Source organism: Neocloeon triangulifer, unplaced genomic scaffold, assembly GCF_031216515.1.
Source record: "Neocloeon triangulifer isolate White Clay Creek 2 clone unplaced genomic scaffold, ASM3121651v1 ptg000014l, whole genome shotgun sequence".
NCBI classification, from domain to species: domain Eukaryota; kingdom Metazoa; phylum Arthropoda; class Insecta; order Ephemeroptera; family Baetidae; genus Neocloeon; species Neocloeon triangulifer.
The window spans coordinates 26,258,900-26,275,967 of NW_026775556.1; the positions used below are offsets into that span (position 1 = coordinate 26,258,900).

Below are 17,068 nucleotides of genomic sequence, written 5' to 3' on the forward strand. Positions count from 1 at the left end.
CCAGATGTTTATCTTTCACAAAGATCCAAATTTATGTGAATTTGTCTTCATTTCCAATTAATAATAAAAAATTTAAAATAGATTTGCTTTATTGTGTTGCACAATTAATTAATTATTACTATTTTTGTTGCTGATAAACTAACATGAATTGACAATTGACGCGATAGTAAACATGCTGCTTTCAAAATTTCTGTTTATCAATTTTTTTTCTCCATTTTTTAACATTTTTTGGGCTACAGCACCCTAGTTGAATCGAAAACGCAATTTAAAAAAAAAGTTCATCATTTTTAACGAAGATTATTTCCTCATCAAATGACCATAAAGTTTGTCTCCAGATTTAACGCTAAAAATTCTTATCTGTGAATTTAGATCCTTGAAATGAAAACGACAATCTTCATCCAATACAATTTCTAATTTTAATGTGAAAAGTGGACAATATAATTTCAGGTAAAGAATTTATAAAAAAAAAATTGCTTAAAAATTAATTAATAAATTAAAATGTCTTAAAAATATAATAATAATTTAATTTACAGTAAACTTATATTAATAACTAAAATATTAAAATAAATATTTTTAGTTTGTTACTTATAATTAAGCATTTTAATTAAAATTTTATACAGAAAGAAAAAAATAAGTAGAAGCAATTAAAATATGAATGTTTTGTTAAAGGTGGTGTAAAGCTTAAATGTAGCTCTTTTGCTTCAGAATTTTCTCCTTATACAATGTTTTCATCTAAATAAGTTTTTCATTTTCCACTTAAAAATTGTTGGCTATTGCTGAAGAGGAAATTCCATTTGCTCTTTCCCAAATATTAATTAACGCGTCGCCGTCCCGCGGGCGTGCAAATGAGCGAATTATTTACAGCCTCGCACGCCTCTATAATTAACTTCTTCAAACGCAAGACAACCACTTTGAATTCCAAATTGCCGGCGAGGCTAATTTTCGTTATTCGAATCCGCGGCGATTGGCGGACCCTGATATGAATAATAACAGCAATCAGCCGCGTAAATCGTTGCTGACCGGTCGTTGGTCGGTTTGTCGGTCGGTCGGTCGGCAGCCACGCACAAAACCTTCCAAGATCTTTATTTATTTTTTCCGAGCACACAGTTTTTGTTTCGAGCCGCCGGCAACGGGCACCACAAATCTCTCTCTCTGGTATTGAATTTGGTCGGCCACGCTATCTCTCACGCGTGTGCTTTGTGGGCGTAATTTTTTTCAACTGCCCGAAAAAAAGAAGTAAAATTCCTGATCGCCGTAAAGAGAAAATCCACAAATCCACTCAGATTTCGTCCGTTTTGGAATTTAGTGCTTTTTTTATGGCCGCGTAAATATAGCGGTGCATTCGGAGAAACGGAATATCTCTCGGAGGAAATAGAAATTGGTTCTCACTTCTTCGTTTCCTGCTGGCGAGAAATCCGATCCGAGATGTTCCACGCACTTGGTCTCGATTGCCGCTCGGCTTTCATGCGTGATCGCCGCGGTCAAACATCAGAACTTGGTACCAATGATTTTCATTGCCCGCGCGCGTCATCCGCACATCAGCGAACAATAACCATGGCACATGAATTGATTATTTATCTTTTTCAGGTCGGGTCTTATTTCGTATAATGGCATTGGAGAGGAGATTGAACCTTTGAAAAACAATTACAAATAGTAATAATAATAAATTGCTGTTTATTTGTCCAAATATTTACATCACATTGAAAACCATTTATTTGAAAAGAAAGGCATTGTTGGAAAAACGGCACCACCACAAGCAATAATTTTGCTGAAACTGCGCCGAGATCAAAAGGACTTAATGAAATTTAAATTAATGCATATTTTTTTTCAATTTTTTTAAATCTCTCAATTCCACTAAATTGAGATGAAAACTATTTTACTTCGGTAAAGAGAATAGGCAGCTTTCTTTTTTTTAAATTTTTATTATTCTCGTGGATATTTTAAACATTTATTAAATTAAATTAAATAAAAGATAAACGATAATATCCTTGCACTAAAAAAACCTACCGAAGTGGTTTGATAGTTTTTATTTTTTAATTTCACGTTGAGGCTAATAAGGAGCGTGGATATGTTCAGTTGTTATAAAACACCTGTCGCCCGCGTGAGAACGTGTACAATTGCACGTACCAAAGGAAAGCGCAACAATATATGTTGCAAGAGAATGATGGACTTTTTTATCCTATAACTGTTAAAAAAGAAACTAAAAAAAAAACTAACCATATTTAAATACAGTTGAAAGAAATGGGAAAAATATATTTTGTATTGCAAAAAGTGAAGAGAGGGAAACAAAGTTGAGTTTCCAAAAAGTCTTAAAGATAAGAAAAAATAAAAATTTAAAAACAAAAAATTGATTGTGAATTATTGCCTTATCAATTATATGAATCTCTTTTCGAAGGAAAATATATTGTTGTAATAAACCAGCAAATTTCTTTTTAGACTTAAAATTTTGTAAATGTAACGTACAATGTTATTCCCATTTTCAAATTAAAATCTTAAAAACCTGTAGAAAATTAATAAGGACGTGAAAGTAAAGACTTTTTTGTCAATTTTTTTTATTCTAGACATCATGACAATGTGTGTATTGCAGAGAAGATAAATAATCGGCCGTGGCATGAAACGTCGGTTGTAACATGATTCGATCTCGTGGCCGTCGCTCTTGTTACGCTCTCGATTGTCATCAAGTACCAATAGGTCAATTAAAAAGGTCGATTTGCAAGTCGCGACCCAGAAAAAGCATGACCAATTAGAGGAAAATACACCTTATTGTGCGAGTGGATTGAACCTGAATTATCTCGAGATCTGTGCTTGACTTAAAGCATAATAATAATAAATTCCTTTTCCAAGAAAGAAAATGTAAATATGCAAACTTTTATCTAACAAAAGAGGCGTTTTAAAAAGGCCAAAAGCAAAGATTCCCTCCTCTTGAGTGTACACAGAGCGAATAATTTGCTAAATAAATGGATCGGTTGCTGTGGGAGAAAATTGGCAGTCAGTTTGTAAAAATATAAAAATTATCACTATTTGCAACTATTAATTGGAGAAATAAAGAAAATTAAAACAGTTTTTATTTAAAAGAGTAATCTTCGCAAATTTTTTATTTATTTATTTATTTTTTTAATTTTTTTTTAGGGTCAGGCCAAGACAAAGTCTTGTCGGCCTGTGCCCTTTATTGGTGGTACAGAAGGCACCACCCAATTAATTTTTTTTTTTTTTGGGTTCAATTTTATTTAAAAAAATCATCATTTTTTGCTGGCATCTCCTTAATTTTGGTCCACGCGATGATGACAAACAAAGCTGAAAACTAAAAGAGAGAAAAAAGATTAAGAAAGGATGTGGATTTGGTTGGGGTAGGGGAAGGTCAGATTTTAAACTGGACCAGGAAAAAGAATTAATTTAAAGCATCTAAAATTAAAATTAAACTTTGTGCAACTTTGAAACTGCAGATAAATAGCTGAGGGAATTTTACTAGTTTGCGTTTTGCAGAGAAAAAACTTTGGTTCCCAAACTCTGTGCGGAAATTTCTTTAGAGTGCTCACTGTCAACATTTACTATATGTTTTTATTTAAATTTCAGGCCTAAATAAATTCAAAACACTGAAATAAAATGCTATAAAAAGAAATTATTATAATGTATCCAATAATTTAAGACAGCCAAGTTTTAAATCCTTTTTTTTTAATTTAAAGCCTTCCAGATTCCAGTATTTTCTCGAAGGACGAGGGGGATCAGTTCAATTGGCTTTGTGCATGGCATATTTCCTGCCCTGCCAGAAGCTTCTGTTAATCCTCAGCGTGAGGGGGAGATAAATTCCTTTTTGGTTGCTATGGTGTGAGTGTGTGCGTTAAATACCCTCTTTCTTTGGCGCAGAACAAAGCGACAGACACGTTTGATTTATTTTCGTTATACATCGCCATATGGAAACTCGCGTTTACCTTTTGAGAAAAAGCCACGCTGTATACGTCTCGAATACTGAATTTCAACCTGCGCAGGTTATATGAAAATAAAAATTGTACGTGAGTTGCAAGAGAGTTTATTGCCGGCGGCCGACCGCACAACAAAGCCGCGCGTCCAATAAAAAACCCAATTTTCGCCGATTCGAACTGAAAGAGTAAAGAGTGCGCCGCCGATATTTGCTGTCGGGATTGAAAGGTGAAAGACCTGGCTGCTGAGAGAGGCCGGCACGACCGAGACTCGTTTCTCTCTTGCTCGCGGCGCAAATCGCGACTTGCACTCTGCGGCAGGTATCATTACGCAGGCTAATTGGGCGTGCCGCGTCCGACTTGTATGATAAAATTTCCTCTTGCTAAAAAAAAAATACATTATTCTGGATGAGAATAAAAATTGCGCATATATTATGCAAATGCAAGTATCCCCTGGAGGAGGTTAAATAAAAAGAGTCTCGAAACTTTTCCTTCTTTACTCCTACATTTTAATCTCTATAACCTTTGGCATCCCACAAGCTAATAACGGTAGATCGCAGAGCCCAACTAACTCCCATCAGCAGCAAAGTGTCGAGAAAAGTTTGAAATTCTCACATCTTCTCCTTGTCTTTTATAACCAAATCGAGAGATGAAAGTAAATAAATAAATATCAAAGAGCACCTGAGCGCACGTTTCGAGATGGCTATCGGGAGTCGGCGCGCGTTTTCTTTCGGGGTCAACGGTCTGTCACTAAACCAGACGGTCCACTCGCTCCTCCAGATGCATTCAAGGTTACTTCAAAGACATTTCACGGCAATTGTGCAATTTATTTATCGGAAAACCTCCATAAAGTCATATTATCAAACTTATTTTAATTATTTCTTAACAAGATTTTTTCTAACTGAATCAATTAAAATAATTTTTTTCCATTTTATCTATTTAACATTAAAATATTTTTTAAATTTTACAATTTATAGTTTTATTGATTTAAATTTTAATTTTTTAATTCTAAATTAAAATAATTTATTATTGGAGTAAATTTTTAGACTACTAAATTATTAAAAAATAATACAAATTGTCACAATCATTCATTCACAATCATTGTCGAAATCAATTACGATAAATTCACTTTTCAAAAGTTCTTTGTTTTTCTATCCATCAAATATTTTGTAAAGTTAAGAAATCATTAATTATTTAATTTGTAAATATAACTCCAGAAATAATTTGCAAATTTCGATCTTACCGAATATTACCAAAATAATTTGTGAGCTTCAATATTCAAAAGATAAGTTTTATAAAATATAAAATTGACTCCTTTCAACAGAAAGCTCATTATTTTTGTACAACATTGACGGCTGTTGCTGCACGTGAATACTTTTTTTACAACATTCGATTGGCGAAAGCGGCGCCGACCGAAATTTACTCCAACCGCAGCCCCGCTTGAATGGTAAATCTCATTACTCATTACCTGCCGCGAAAGCAAGCGCTCTTGTGGAATAAATCAAAAGGTCCGATCGACTCGTTCCACATTCGCTTCCATTCGCGGCGAGTGGTTCGCCATGTGCGAGTTGAAAAGATTTTTTATTTTCAATTCGAAGAATGACCGATCGTTGCCATGGGCTGCAGTCTCTGCATTCGATTGTCCTGCGCGAGACGTGAGCTTCTGTTTCGCTTTTTGTCACGCTCTCGATTCGCAGACGCAAAAGGAAGAAAATGAATTTATAAAATAATACAAAATGCACCTCCTCGGGCACGCAGTCTCGAAAGAGGTTTCCAGACGATGCCGCCGATGGAATGAAAGATTTTCTGTTTAGAGAAATCACGGCTGAATTATCATATATTTATTTATTATTGTGTTTTAAATTAATTTGAATTTCAAATCACATAGACGCTGTTTATGCAACGCATAAGTGAATGCGTAATTTCAATTGAATATAGTGGGCATGATTAAAACACCTTTGAAATCAAATGTAATCAAATTCCATTGTGGAGAGAAAAGTAAATCGAGCCTATACCACTTTTGTGTAACGTTTTCATTTAAAAATAAATTTATCGCATTTGAAATTTTAAATTTACGAGCATTTAAAATCATTAAAAAAGGTGTTTTTTAATTAACTTAAAAAATTATATAGAAATCGAAAACTTCAAGTGGAATTTTAAACTTGAAAGTCAAAATATAGTTTTCAATTGCTTTTTAAGAAAATTGTATAAGTGAAGGAAACTATTTGATATTTCAGTAAAATTTGCAACTTAACTTTTACTTTTCCAATCTCTGTCCTTTATAAAATTGACAGTAAATATTTGAAAGTAATTTTTTGCAGAAAATTTAAATTTAAATGCCAACTTAATAGCTAAAAAATAAAAACGATAAGAAATTAATTAAAAAAAATTCATTTTTCACCTATTTTATGTCAATTTTAGACAATTTTTATTTTCTTATTTTTAAAATATTATAATTTACATCTTGACAAAGGGCTAAATGTTTGGACGTTGGAAAAATTTACCAACAAGATAAAAATAAATATTCTTATCCATTTGTTCCGACAGTGGATGCAGCAAATGTTCCTCGTCTCGAGCAGTCCTCGATCCTAAATTAAACCACGTCTGTGTTTGTAAAAGGAACCCTTCAATAGTTTGCCGAGTGCGCTAGGGCCGCCGCTTTTTAATGAATGGACCCACGTTTTTTTCTTCCTATCCTATTCAATTTTGAGCAAAGAAAAAAGACAGCTGCCCCGCACGATAATCCAAGAGGAAAACAACGCCCTTCCTTAAACACGAGATTCTCGGTATTTTCCAGCTTTTGTGAAAAGCCAAGCACAGGTGCTGGTCCAGCGAGCAGACGCACCCTCTCTCTTTTTCGGAAACTGCGTTGTTGCGCCGAGCACGTGCCGAGACTCGGGGTTGCCAGGGGGAGGAAGAACAAATTCCGAATCGGTTGCCACGCGGGACTGCATAGATCTATTTTTGACTATTTTCGGCTCCGAAAATTTCGAGACAAATCCAGACGAAATTAATGGAGGAAAACAAGCACATGTGGGGCGCAGTGATGAGAGCAGCGTTCTCCGAAAAGCTCACAAAAAGGAAGTGGGCATGACGCAACCCGACGCACAATTGCTCGATCAAACACATCATGCCGAGAGGCAACAAAACGCAGCAGTTTCATAAAAAATTAGCAGAGGGCGCGAATAATTTTCGCTGATCCATTAGCACCTTTTGGCAGCCCCCGCGCTAAACAACCCAAAATTATCGCCTTTTCTTGTTTATTTTTATTATATAAGAGATATTTTTCTTTCTTGCGCTCGTCGTTCACTCAAATTGGCACACAGTTTGCGGACGTGTGAGAATTTCCTATTGTTACTTTGGCAATTCGCCATTTGAGGCGTGCAGCTGGAGGAAATTTCGTGCAGACGACGAAAAGATGAAAGTCGCGGGGTATCGAGAAATTTCAACTCACACATTCACTCCAAACGCAAAACCGGCTTTTAACTTTCCCTTCTATTAAATTGTTAATTCCCTTGGCTGCATAGTATATACTTCCATGCCCATTTTTTTTTTTTTAGTTGTTAAATTAATGCAGTTGCAAACAAAGTTTATTGGTAACAATATCTGCCCAAATCGAGATACATTATAATGGAAAACTACAGCATTTGGTGAGAAGATTTTAATCACAATTATACACGTTTAAAAAAATTCATTGTAGTCTACAAAAATTATAATTTTAATATCTTGTTGTCGTTAACATTTAACACTTTAAAACCATTTTTTTTAAACATAAATTTTTATTTCTTTATATTTTTTTTACATTGTTATTAAATATTGGATTTTTATTTACTCGCAAATTAATTTTTTTTAAACATTTACCTTTAAAATATTATATTTTTCTTTAACCAAAGCAAAAAAAAAAAATTTAAACCCTTTGACAAACATTATGAACAGATGTAAGAAATTTATACATAAAAATTATTTATTTTGAATATTTTTTTCCGAAAATGATTTGAATTATTTTACCAAACCCTACAACTATTTGACGGCGCCATCGCTTTTGAGCTAATTTATAATTTGCAGTAATCTGTGGAGATGATTGTGTTTAATTTGCTCTCACAGGTGTACTCGCGGTGCAATTAGCTGAGACGCGCCTCAGGTCGCAGACGACGGTCTCTTTGCTCTCCTCAAGTAGCACACTCGGTCTGAATGCAAATCAGGTCGCTTAGAAGTCTTCGATTTGCATGCCCTAAAAACTTCTTTTCACATCGAAAGCAACTCGGTTTAAATTTGTTCAGACGACGTTGAAAACATATTACTTTGAATTTCAAAAATATTTTATTTTCCATACTTTATATAATTTTTTTTTCAACAATCTAATGGTTTAAATTTATTAAAATAAAATAAACAATTTAGCGGTGCAATTTATTTGAATCGGAAACTATTTTTCTGAAAATATTTCAATTTTCATTTTTCAAAAGTGTGTCATGGAGAACGTTGGGATTCGTAGTTTGTGGAAATCAATTGTGTTTCGAAACAGGAACAGCGTGTGTATAAAATCAAAGTAGTGCAACATCATTGGAGCATTTCATCAGTTTTTTGCCACTGCCAATGTCAAAGCTGCGATGCGGTTTCGCTTTCGGACTGGAAATCACACAATAATGAAAAGCGCCACGGACCAGTGGACGTGCAATAAAACGGCGAATAACGAGCAGGAAAACGTGCATGAGAGATGAAAAGCCCACAGAATAAAATGCCTCTGTTGAAAAAGGCTTCAGACCAGTTCAAACACCCGCTTCGTTAAAAATGATGGACAAAAAAATGCGAGTTTGCTGCCGTCACAAGTGCGCACATTACCAAGAGGAAAAAACCATAAAGGGTCAAAAAAGGCTCGGCCAATTTTTTTCCTTTGATTATTAGAGATTTTTCCTCGTTCAGTTCAAGCGATAAGAAAAGATTTAAGATATGTATTTTTCACTTACTTGAAGGTTCTTTCTGTCAATGAATCCGGACGTAGGAAGGAAGTTAAGGAAAATGTTGTGTTTTCACTTGATCGCCCCCGTTCAGCTGAAATGAGCGCCAATCAGCGAATCATTTCGCTGGGAAAATAAATAAACTTTTTAACATCTGCGGTTCATCTGTGGCCCGAATTTTGTCCCGAATGTTCGAGAAATTCAGAATGGAGAACAGTTGATATGATGATGTTTCTTAAAGAAATATCCTATTTTGATTAAGAAACTAAGAATTGAATCAAATTTATGTTGTTTTCATTTGAAGTTAGAAATATTCCTGATAATAACTATTTTATATCTTTGTGGTAATTTCCAAAAAAAGCCTTGTTTGTTTCGGTTTGTTTATCATTAACTTATAAAATGCATTTTATTTTGTTGCTTTTTATTGGCAAATGATATGAAATTTTGAAACCCACCAATGGATTTATCGCATGCCAAATTGTATTTCATTTTATTTTCTTAATGCAATAAATTTTAATGGTAAAATTACTTGTTTAAACAATTATGTTTGATCCTCTGCTATTTAAATGCGAAACTGAAGAGAGAATGAGAAAATTTCTGCTGCGTTTGCGTGTTTGACAAACACAAGAACGTCTTTTCCATTTATTTAACCTTTTTCGCTCTCTTCATCTCTTCGTTTTTCTTGTACACACTATTTGCGTTGAAGCTGCAAAATGCTTGTGACGCAAAACCTTCTTTTTCTTCTGCACGCGAGATAACGCACGTAAAAAAAGAGGCATGATCTCTCTGCTCGGGTTGCACACACACACTCCTCTTGTACGCTCGCATTTGCATATAAATATATTTTCATAAATATATTTATTTTAATCCCACGCACGATCGCTTTTCTCAATCCGCTTCTTTCTTTCATTAATCGCGGCCTTGAACTCTTTGCGCGCCAACCGCGTGTTGCATATTATAATGTATTTTTCTCGAGAGCAAATCTGTTCTCGAAAAAACATCTGCGCCGAACAGACGATCCCCCGCGAGAGCAGCGTCATCACCACAATTATTGATTCGCTTCTGGATTCGTTGACCGTGAATTTGAGTGTAATTCAGAACAGGCCATTAAAATTAAATAGAGTGTTTGTGTCTCTTAAAATTTATAAAATAAATATTGATTAATTTGTCTTGGCTCAGACAAAGTTTAAAAATATTGTCTTTTTTTCTAAATGATAAATAAATGCAACAGAAAGTGTTTTAATTTGTTTTAAATTTGTTCTCATTTGAATAAAATGTTGTCTTTTTACCACTTGCAAGTTAAATCATCTCAGGATGTCGTGACTCACTGTGTGCGGAGATGCTGTGACTCAAGAGTACATTATAAGCGACAATTAAAGCCCTGCCTTCATTAATGTACAGCAGAAAAATTTCCAAACTGCTCCTTTCAAGACTCAGTTACAGAGCAAAGGCGTTTTCTCGCTTCCACAAGGCGAGTTTTGTGCGCCAAGGCGTTAATTAAATTAAAAAGAATAAAAAAAAAAATCAAAGGAGGAGTCGGAATGAATTTTTGTGGGTGGACTCGGCGAGGAATTTCTCCTGACCCATCGAATTGAACGACCTTTCAATTATTATCTCAAAGGTTAAATTTTTTTCTCCGTCAGGTGCTGCAGTTGGGGCGCTGGCCGGAGAAGAAAAATCACAAGATGCAGCTGCACTCGAATGCAGTTCCGAGGCAATTTCGGAGGCCTGGAGAGACGAGGCTAGCTAGAGAAGGGAGAATTATTTTTCGGGTCTACGTGCACACGAGGGTTAACAAAAAAAGACGAAGAAGAAGTGTGTCCTGCCCCAACATTTTCCACCCCGACACGCAGCGCCAACTTCGTTTATATAAAAATCACCCTTACAAATATTGGAAAATTTGGTAAAAAAAATTTCTGGCATAGACTAGAAAGATCAGGGTCCCTTATGAGTCGAGGGAGTGCTTAAAAGCTGCCTACTTCCTGTCTCGGCGCCGCACAGTTTGGTCTGATAAGGAAAAAAGCAATTTCGGAGCAATTAACGCGCCACGCTATAGGAAGTTCCGTTCAAATTTAAGTATTTTAGACTTCGGACTAGCATTAACGGAGACCCCGCGGGGTAAAAACTTTTAACTTTGGGGGGCGTCTGGAGCTCTTGGTTAAAAAGAACTTGGGCCGGGGGGCAAAGTTAAAGTCGAGAATATAATATGAGCACGGTGGGTAGAGAGAGAGAGAAAGAGATTCGAGAGAGTCTGGCCGCGAGTAGTGGGGCCGCGCGAGGGGGGAGCCGCGCGCGCGAGGGGCGGCCGAGTCGTCAAAAGAAGCGAGAGTCCAACACAGCGCGCTAAGCATTGCCCTGAAATTCCATCTCCGAATTGGGCCTTTTCGCCGGGAAAATGACCGAGCTGTGAGCCCAGAGTGACGCACCGCGGCCCAACAGATCTGGTGAGTCCGCCAATGGCCTTTTCCCCGCGGCCCGTGGCCCGGAGGCCCAAAAAACGGACCTTTTTCGGCCGTTGCTGGGTATCCCGTGTATATATCTCGTGCGCGCTCTGCCGCGGTACAAACTGCGGCGAGGGAGCGCTTCTTTCTTAAACTCAACCTCGACACACCCTGGCCTAAAAAAAACGAGATATTTAATTTCCACTTTTTGCAAACAATGAAAGGAAGAAATTTTCACGCCAAAAAACGAACCTGAAAAAGAAGGTGGAGGGGAGGTCAAAAGGTACTGCCGTACGTGCGTGTCTAACCTGTCAACCCCTTCTTCCTCCTGAAATTTTTTCATTTGACAACCAATTAGCAGATTAACCTTGTCATAATCTTCTCCACTCGTCGCTTTTTCTCAAATATTTTGCATGTTGAAAGAAATCACAAAATTGATTCATCTTTTTTTTCTGCCCTGAAAAATTTGCATTTTCGTTTTATCCCTGATGATGTGCAGGGGCCTATTTGATTAATCAAGAGCGTAATCGAGTAGAATTGCACTTGATTAGCGACGATTTAGCCAGCGTTGACCGCGAGGAGCAATTTTATTTTTTATTCTTTTTGTCGGTCCGCAGCCATCTGTCGGTGACGCGGCAGCAACTCCATGTCCAACCCATTGTGTGTCGTTTGGAATCAATCAGCAGCAGCTAGGTCGAGGGTCAAGTAAATGCGTTCGTGCCGGGCTAAACAAGCTTTATTTCTTTGGGTTGTTGGCGCCGTTTATCGCGTCGTTAGGCAAAGAGAGCGCATCAGAGATTTCAATGCCGGCATTTCACTTTTTAACCCAAAACTTTGTGCCCAACAGGTGTCCATGTCTATATAAAGGATGACTTTTGTGTTTCTAAATCTAACATTTTACTTAATTGTTTCCAAATAATTATTAAAAAAAAAAATTACTTCAACGCTGTCGTGGATATATGGGAGGATTTGACTAAAATAGAGAATAATGAATAAAAACGTTAACCTTAGAATATTTAAATTAAATTTTTTTTGAAATTAAATTTAAAAATCTTTAGTGAAAGCATGAATTTAGATATTTATATATACAATTTTTTTTACAAAATTATTAAATATTTAAAATTAAAAATTATTATTAAAAAAAATAAAAATGTTAAAATTAAATTATTTTTTTTTATTTTTTAAATATCAAAGTAAAAGTTGTGTAATATTGTATATTATTAATTATACTAATTTATAATAATATTATTATTATTTAATAAAATAAAACTTTCAACCTGAAATTAATTTCTGTTCTTAATCTATTAAATAAACATCTTCAGAAATGAGAGATTCAATTATAACAATGAGAGAGCTAATTTTTATCTCTCACTTAAATTTGGGTCTTTTGAGTGAGTGAAGATCAGTTGCTCTGAAATGCTCGAGCTTATAATCTCTCGTGTTCTACACGTTTCGGTGTGTCGGACCAAATCTCTGGCCTTCGACCCACGCAGGGATCCCCTCGAGGCTTTTCGCAGTCGATATTTAAAATCTCGGTCGACCTGCACCCGCTGGACAGCTAAATACAGTTATGCTCAGGCGAAGACGAATTATCGAAGCAAAAGGCCAAGGATAACATTAGCATTTTCGGCACTTGTGCGATTTCCCGTCTCACCCTTTTACTTTTACTGATTAGAAAAGAGAAGAGGGGTCGCTTTTGGTTTTGTTCGTTTTCGATCCTCCTCTGCCTGTGAATAATTTAATTATTTGGACTCGGCGGAACCGGTTGGCCGCTGCTCGTAAAATATTAATTCGCGCCCGATCGCCAGAAGAATTTTTTTCAGCCACACCTGCATCTCCTCCGAGTTCTTTGCCAACTCGAAATTATTGTTGTATCTATGAAGCGGGCGTGCGAATTCGGCGACTATTGTAATTGTAACTGTTTCGCTCATTTTCTTGCGCACCCAAGCGGACACAAAAACACAGGGCGCGCTCTTGTTTAGACTGAATTTTGTTGCACGTGTAGATTCGTAAAACAGACGCGTTTAAATTTTTTGTTTATTTTGACGGGATAAAGCATTGTTTTGTACTCAAGTCAGTGACCCAGGGAGAAATTATTTTGCTTTCAAATTAAAAAATGCATAAGAGCTTAAATTACATTTAAATTATTTAACTCTTGAAGATGACTTATTATCACATACAAATTTGTTATTGAACTTTGGTGAATTAATTCTTTCACAAGACCAATTTAATTTTAGCATTTATGTGCAATAAATTTTTTGTAATTTATTATTATAAATAATAATGGTTAGTAATTATAATTTTTTTTAATGAAAACAGTGCTTTAAAGATTATAATTTAAAATGGAAAATAAATCAATCATAAAAAAATCAATTAAATCAATTAATAAAATATGATTTGGAGTAATTGTTTATTCTTATACTTATTTAAAAAAAATTGTGCTTTTTTTTCATAGAATTAAGCCTTAATTCCTATAATTAAGTGCACCTATTAATTTTTCTTACACCATAAAACTTTTATTCAACAATTTAATTCCCCACTTTTCATTTTTTTTCCAATTATAATTTTATTTATTAAATTACGATTTTTTTGGTTCATTTTGCAGATCCCCGAAGTGCCAATTTGTCCATTAGGAGGTGAGAGACTGCAAAGGGCGGCAAGATGTATAAGTTACTGGGAGGGTTGAAGGACTACCTCAAGTGGCAGGAGATCACCGTGGACAATGCCATCTTCCGACTGCACAACCTGTTCACGACGGTGCTGCTGCTGACATGTTCGCTGATCATCACCGCCAATCAGTTCGTGGGCAACCCGATCCAGTGCATCGTCAGCGGGCTGCCCACCCACGTGATCAACACCTACTGCTGGATCACCAGCACGTTCACCATGCCCGACGCCTTCCAGAGGGAGATCGGCACCCACGTCGCGCACCCTGGCGTCGCCAACGACTTCAACGACGACAACGCCAAGAAGTACTACACGTACTACCAGTGGGTCTGCTTCGTCCTCTTCTTCCAGGTAATTAATCAATTTGTTAAAAAATATATATAGTTTAATTTCAAATCTTGAATTACTAATTTATCAACTTGCTTTTAGAAATTTCATGCATTTTCTTTTATGTACTTTTATGGTGGCTGCAATAAATGTTATTAAATTTGCGATTTGTCAAATTACAGGCGATGCTATGCTACACACCCAAGTGGTTGTGGGACTGCTGGGAGAACAACCTGATGAGGACCCTTGTCATGGGTCTCAACATTGGGATGCGCACTGAGGAGGACAAGGCCACAAAGAAGAAGGTCCTCATCGACTATCTCCTCAAACACATTAAGGTCAGTTGACTGTCCCTGGAATCATAATTCAGTGGCACATTTACTTATTTTTTTGTCTAATTCTGGTGTTGGCTTTTGGGGCGCTTTTATTGTTCCGGACTTGCTTTAATTGTCTCTTTGTTGCAATTTATAATGCTGGTGATTGTTTTTCTTTACGTTTTTTCGTGCTAACCATTTTTGTAAAAATTCTCAAATTCAGCTTATCTTTATATTGTGAATTAACTTTTTTTTGCAAATTTAATTAATCAGACGCCCTTGTAAGATAAAATCGTAAGCGCCAGAGAAATTTATTAAATAATTTTGCTTTTAGTCTTACTAATGCTTCTTTATTTTGCATGTAAAATGTGCTCTCACTAATACAGTATCACTCAATGGTAAGTGTGCCTAAAAAAAATTCAATAAAGCCAAAATCTAGCCCAATAAAATAAAATTTCCTAATGAAAATTATTGTTATTTCAGCGCCACAACATGTACGTTTTCCACTATTGGTTCTGCGAGTTTCTCTGCTTCGTCAATATAGTGGTGCAGCTGTATTTAATGAACGCCTTCTTTGATGGGGAATTCATGAGCTACGGCCTAAAGGTGCTCAATTTTTCAGAAGCAGATCAGGTAAGAAATAATAAATATGAAATTAGACTATAATTTACATTATCTACTACAAATTTAGTTGCTTATTTTATATAATAGTTTAATAAAATTTATATTTTAATATTTTATTTTATTTATTTATAAATTTTTATTTTTATTATTTTCCGTTGAAAAGATATTTGAAATAAATGGGTTTTTTTAAATTATGTAATGAAAAGAAAAAAATTGACAATTAAATTGCAATCAAAGTTAAAATTAATAAAAAAAAGTATGGACAAATGTTAAAATATTTAGATTTCATAACTGATATTGACACCTTGAACTTTTGAGGGCCTGAATTTTGAATTTTGCTTTAAATGGAACTATTCGGAGATAATATTAATTTAAAAAGAGGATTTAAGAATGAAAATAATTTAAAAGAGTATAGCAAAAATGTTAAATTTTATAAATAATATTTCATAAGTATTCAACTTGATTAAAATATTTGATGAATTTTGAAGGAGGAACGCCTTGATCCGATGGTCTACGTCTTCCCTCGAGTGACCAAGTGCATTTTCCACAAGTACGGTGCGTCCGGCTCGATCCAGAAGCACGACTCGCTGTGCATCCTGCCCCTCAACATTGTCAACGAGAAGACGTACATCTTCATCTGGTTCTGGTTCATCACCCTGGCGTGCATGTTGTTCTGCCTGCTCGTGTACCGCGCGCTGATCCTGGCCGTGCCCTCGATGCGTCCGTCGCTGCTCGTTTTGCGCCACCGCGGCCTCATCTCGCGGGACGTGGCGCAGGCGGTGTCCCGAAAGACGGACATCGGCGACTGGTGGGTGCTGTACATGCTCGGCAGGAACATCGACCCCAACATCTACCGGGAGATTGTGGGCGAGTTGGCCAAGAAGATAGAAACGGCGGCCAGCAACGCCACTGAATCGAGAGGAACCTCCTATTGATCACACACAAAATCTCTCCCTCTGGCAACAAAAATCTCTCGGGCTGAGGTTTCGCATTCAGACTGAAATTTTTTACACTTCCCGACGCTAAAGAGCAAAAGCAGAACCGATGACAATTTCAAAGGGGTCTGAAACTTTTGGATAATTCTGTGGTTTTAGATCTAAAATTGGAACTTTTATCTAAATGATGGAATTTTGACTATGCTAGAGTTCCAACCTCTTTTTTTTATTAAACAAAACTTATGAAAAGACCGGTGCAATTACAACGCTGGGACCAAAACACACAACTCAATTTTGTATTTATTAATTTTGATTTATATGCTGAAAGGTGTATAATTTTGCAAGCATGTTCGCATTTTAAGGTTTAAAGAAACGTCTACTCTTGTTGGATATAGGTTGACCTTTTATTGTAATGTTTTAGAGAACTGATTGAATTGAGAAGCTGTATAAAAATCTTATGCTATTAATTTAAACTTATCTTCAAGTGGAATCTCTCTTTAAGTTTTCTAGAAAGACTACTTTACGAGATGAATCGACAATCGACACAGCATTGAGGCGCAAAAGATAGCCCAGTCGCTGAATAATTAAATAATGTGACTTGTGCAATTATGCTGGAAAGATTAATGCATTTATTTTTGAACATCAAGACGCAATAATTATGAAAGATAATAATGAAATCGAATATCATGTAAAAATGTGACACAAACGAACAAAAATAAAAGAAAAACGCCTGAGTAAGTAATTTACTTCAGATGATTTTTTTATTCAAAATATCCTTTTTCAACAAAAATTCGTCAAGATAACATTTTAATAAAAAAAAAAAAAAGAAGAGATCAGATTTAATTCCAAGTGGGAAATGTACTTTCTTTTTAAAATTTTTAAGTAATG

At 35.7% G+C, this 17,068-nt stretch overlaps 1 protein-coding gene across 1 annotated transcript; it reads left to right on the forward strand.

Moving 5' to 3' along the window:
• Positions 1 to 11,154: 11,154 nt before the first annotated feature.
• Positions 11,155 to 16,931, forward strand: LOC132201057 (innexin inx1-like). Its single transcript, XM_059626932.1, has 5 exons — positions 11,155 to 11,316; positions 13,919 to 14,331; positions 14,490 to 14,645; positions 15,105 to 15,254; positions 15,734 to 16,931. Exons 2-5 carry the CDS (start codon positions 13,975 to 13,977, stop codon positions 16,178 to 16,180), a joined length of 1,110 nt encoding a protein of 369 aa, XP_059482915.1. The 5' UTR covers positions 11,155 to 11,316; positions 13,919 to 13,974; the 3' UTR covers positions 16,181 to 16,931.
• The last annotated feature ends 137 nt before the right edge of the window (positions 16,932 to 17,068 follow it).

Bases quoted from the DNA above. Each gene is read 5' to 3' on its own strand.
- LOC132201057 (XM_059626932.1), top strand. From the start codon at position 13,975: ATGTATAAGTTACTGGGAGGGTTGAAGGACTACCTCAAGTGGCAGGAG. The intron at 14,332-14,489 runs GTAATTAATCAA...GTCAAATTACAG, and splicing joins GCTTCGTCCTCTTCTTCCAG to GCGATGCTATGCTACACACC. The intron at 14,646-15,104 runs GTCAGTTGACTG...TTGTTATTTCAG, and splicing joins ATCTCCTCAAACACATTAAG to CGCCACAACATGTACGTTTT.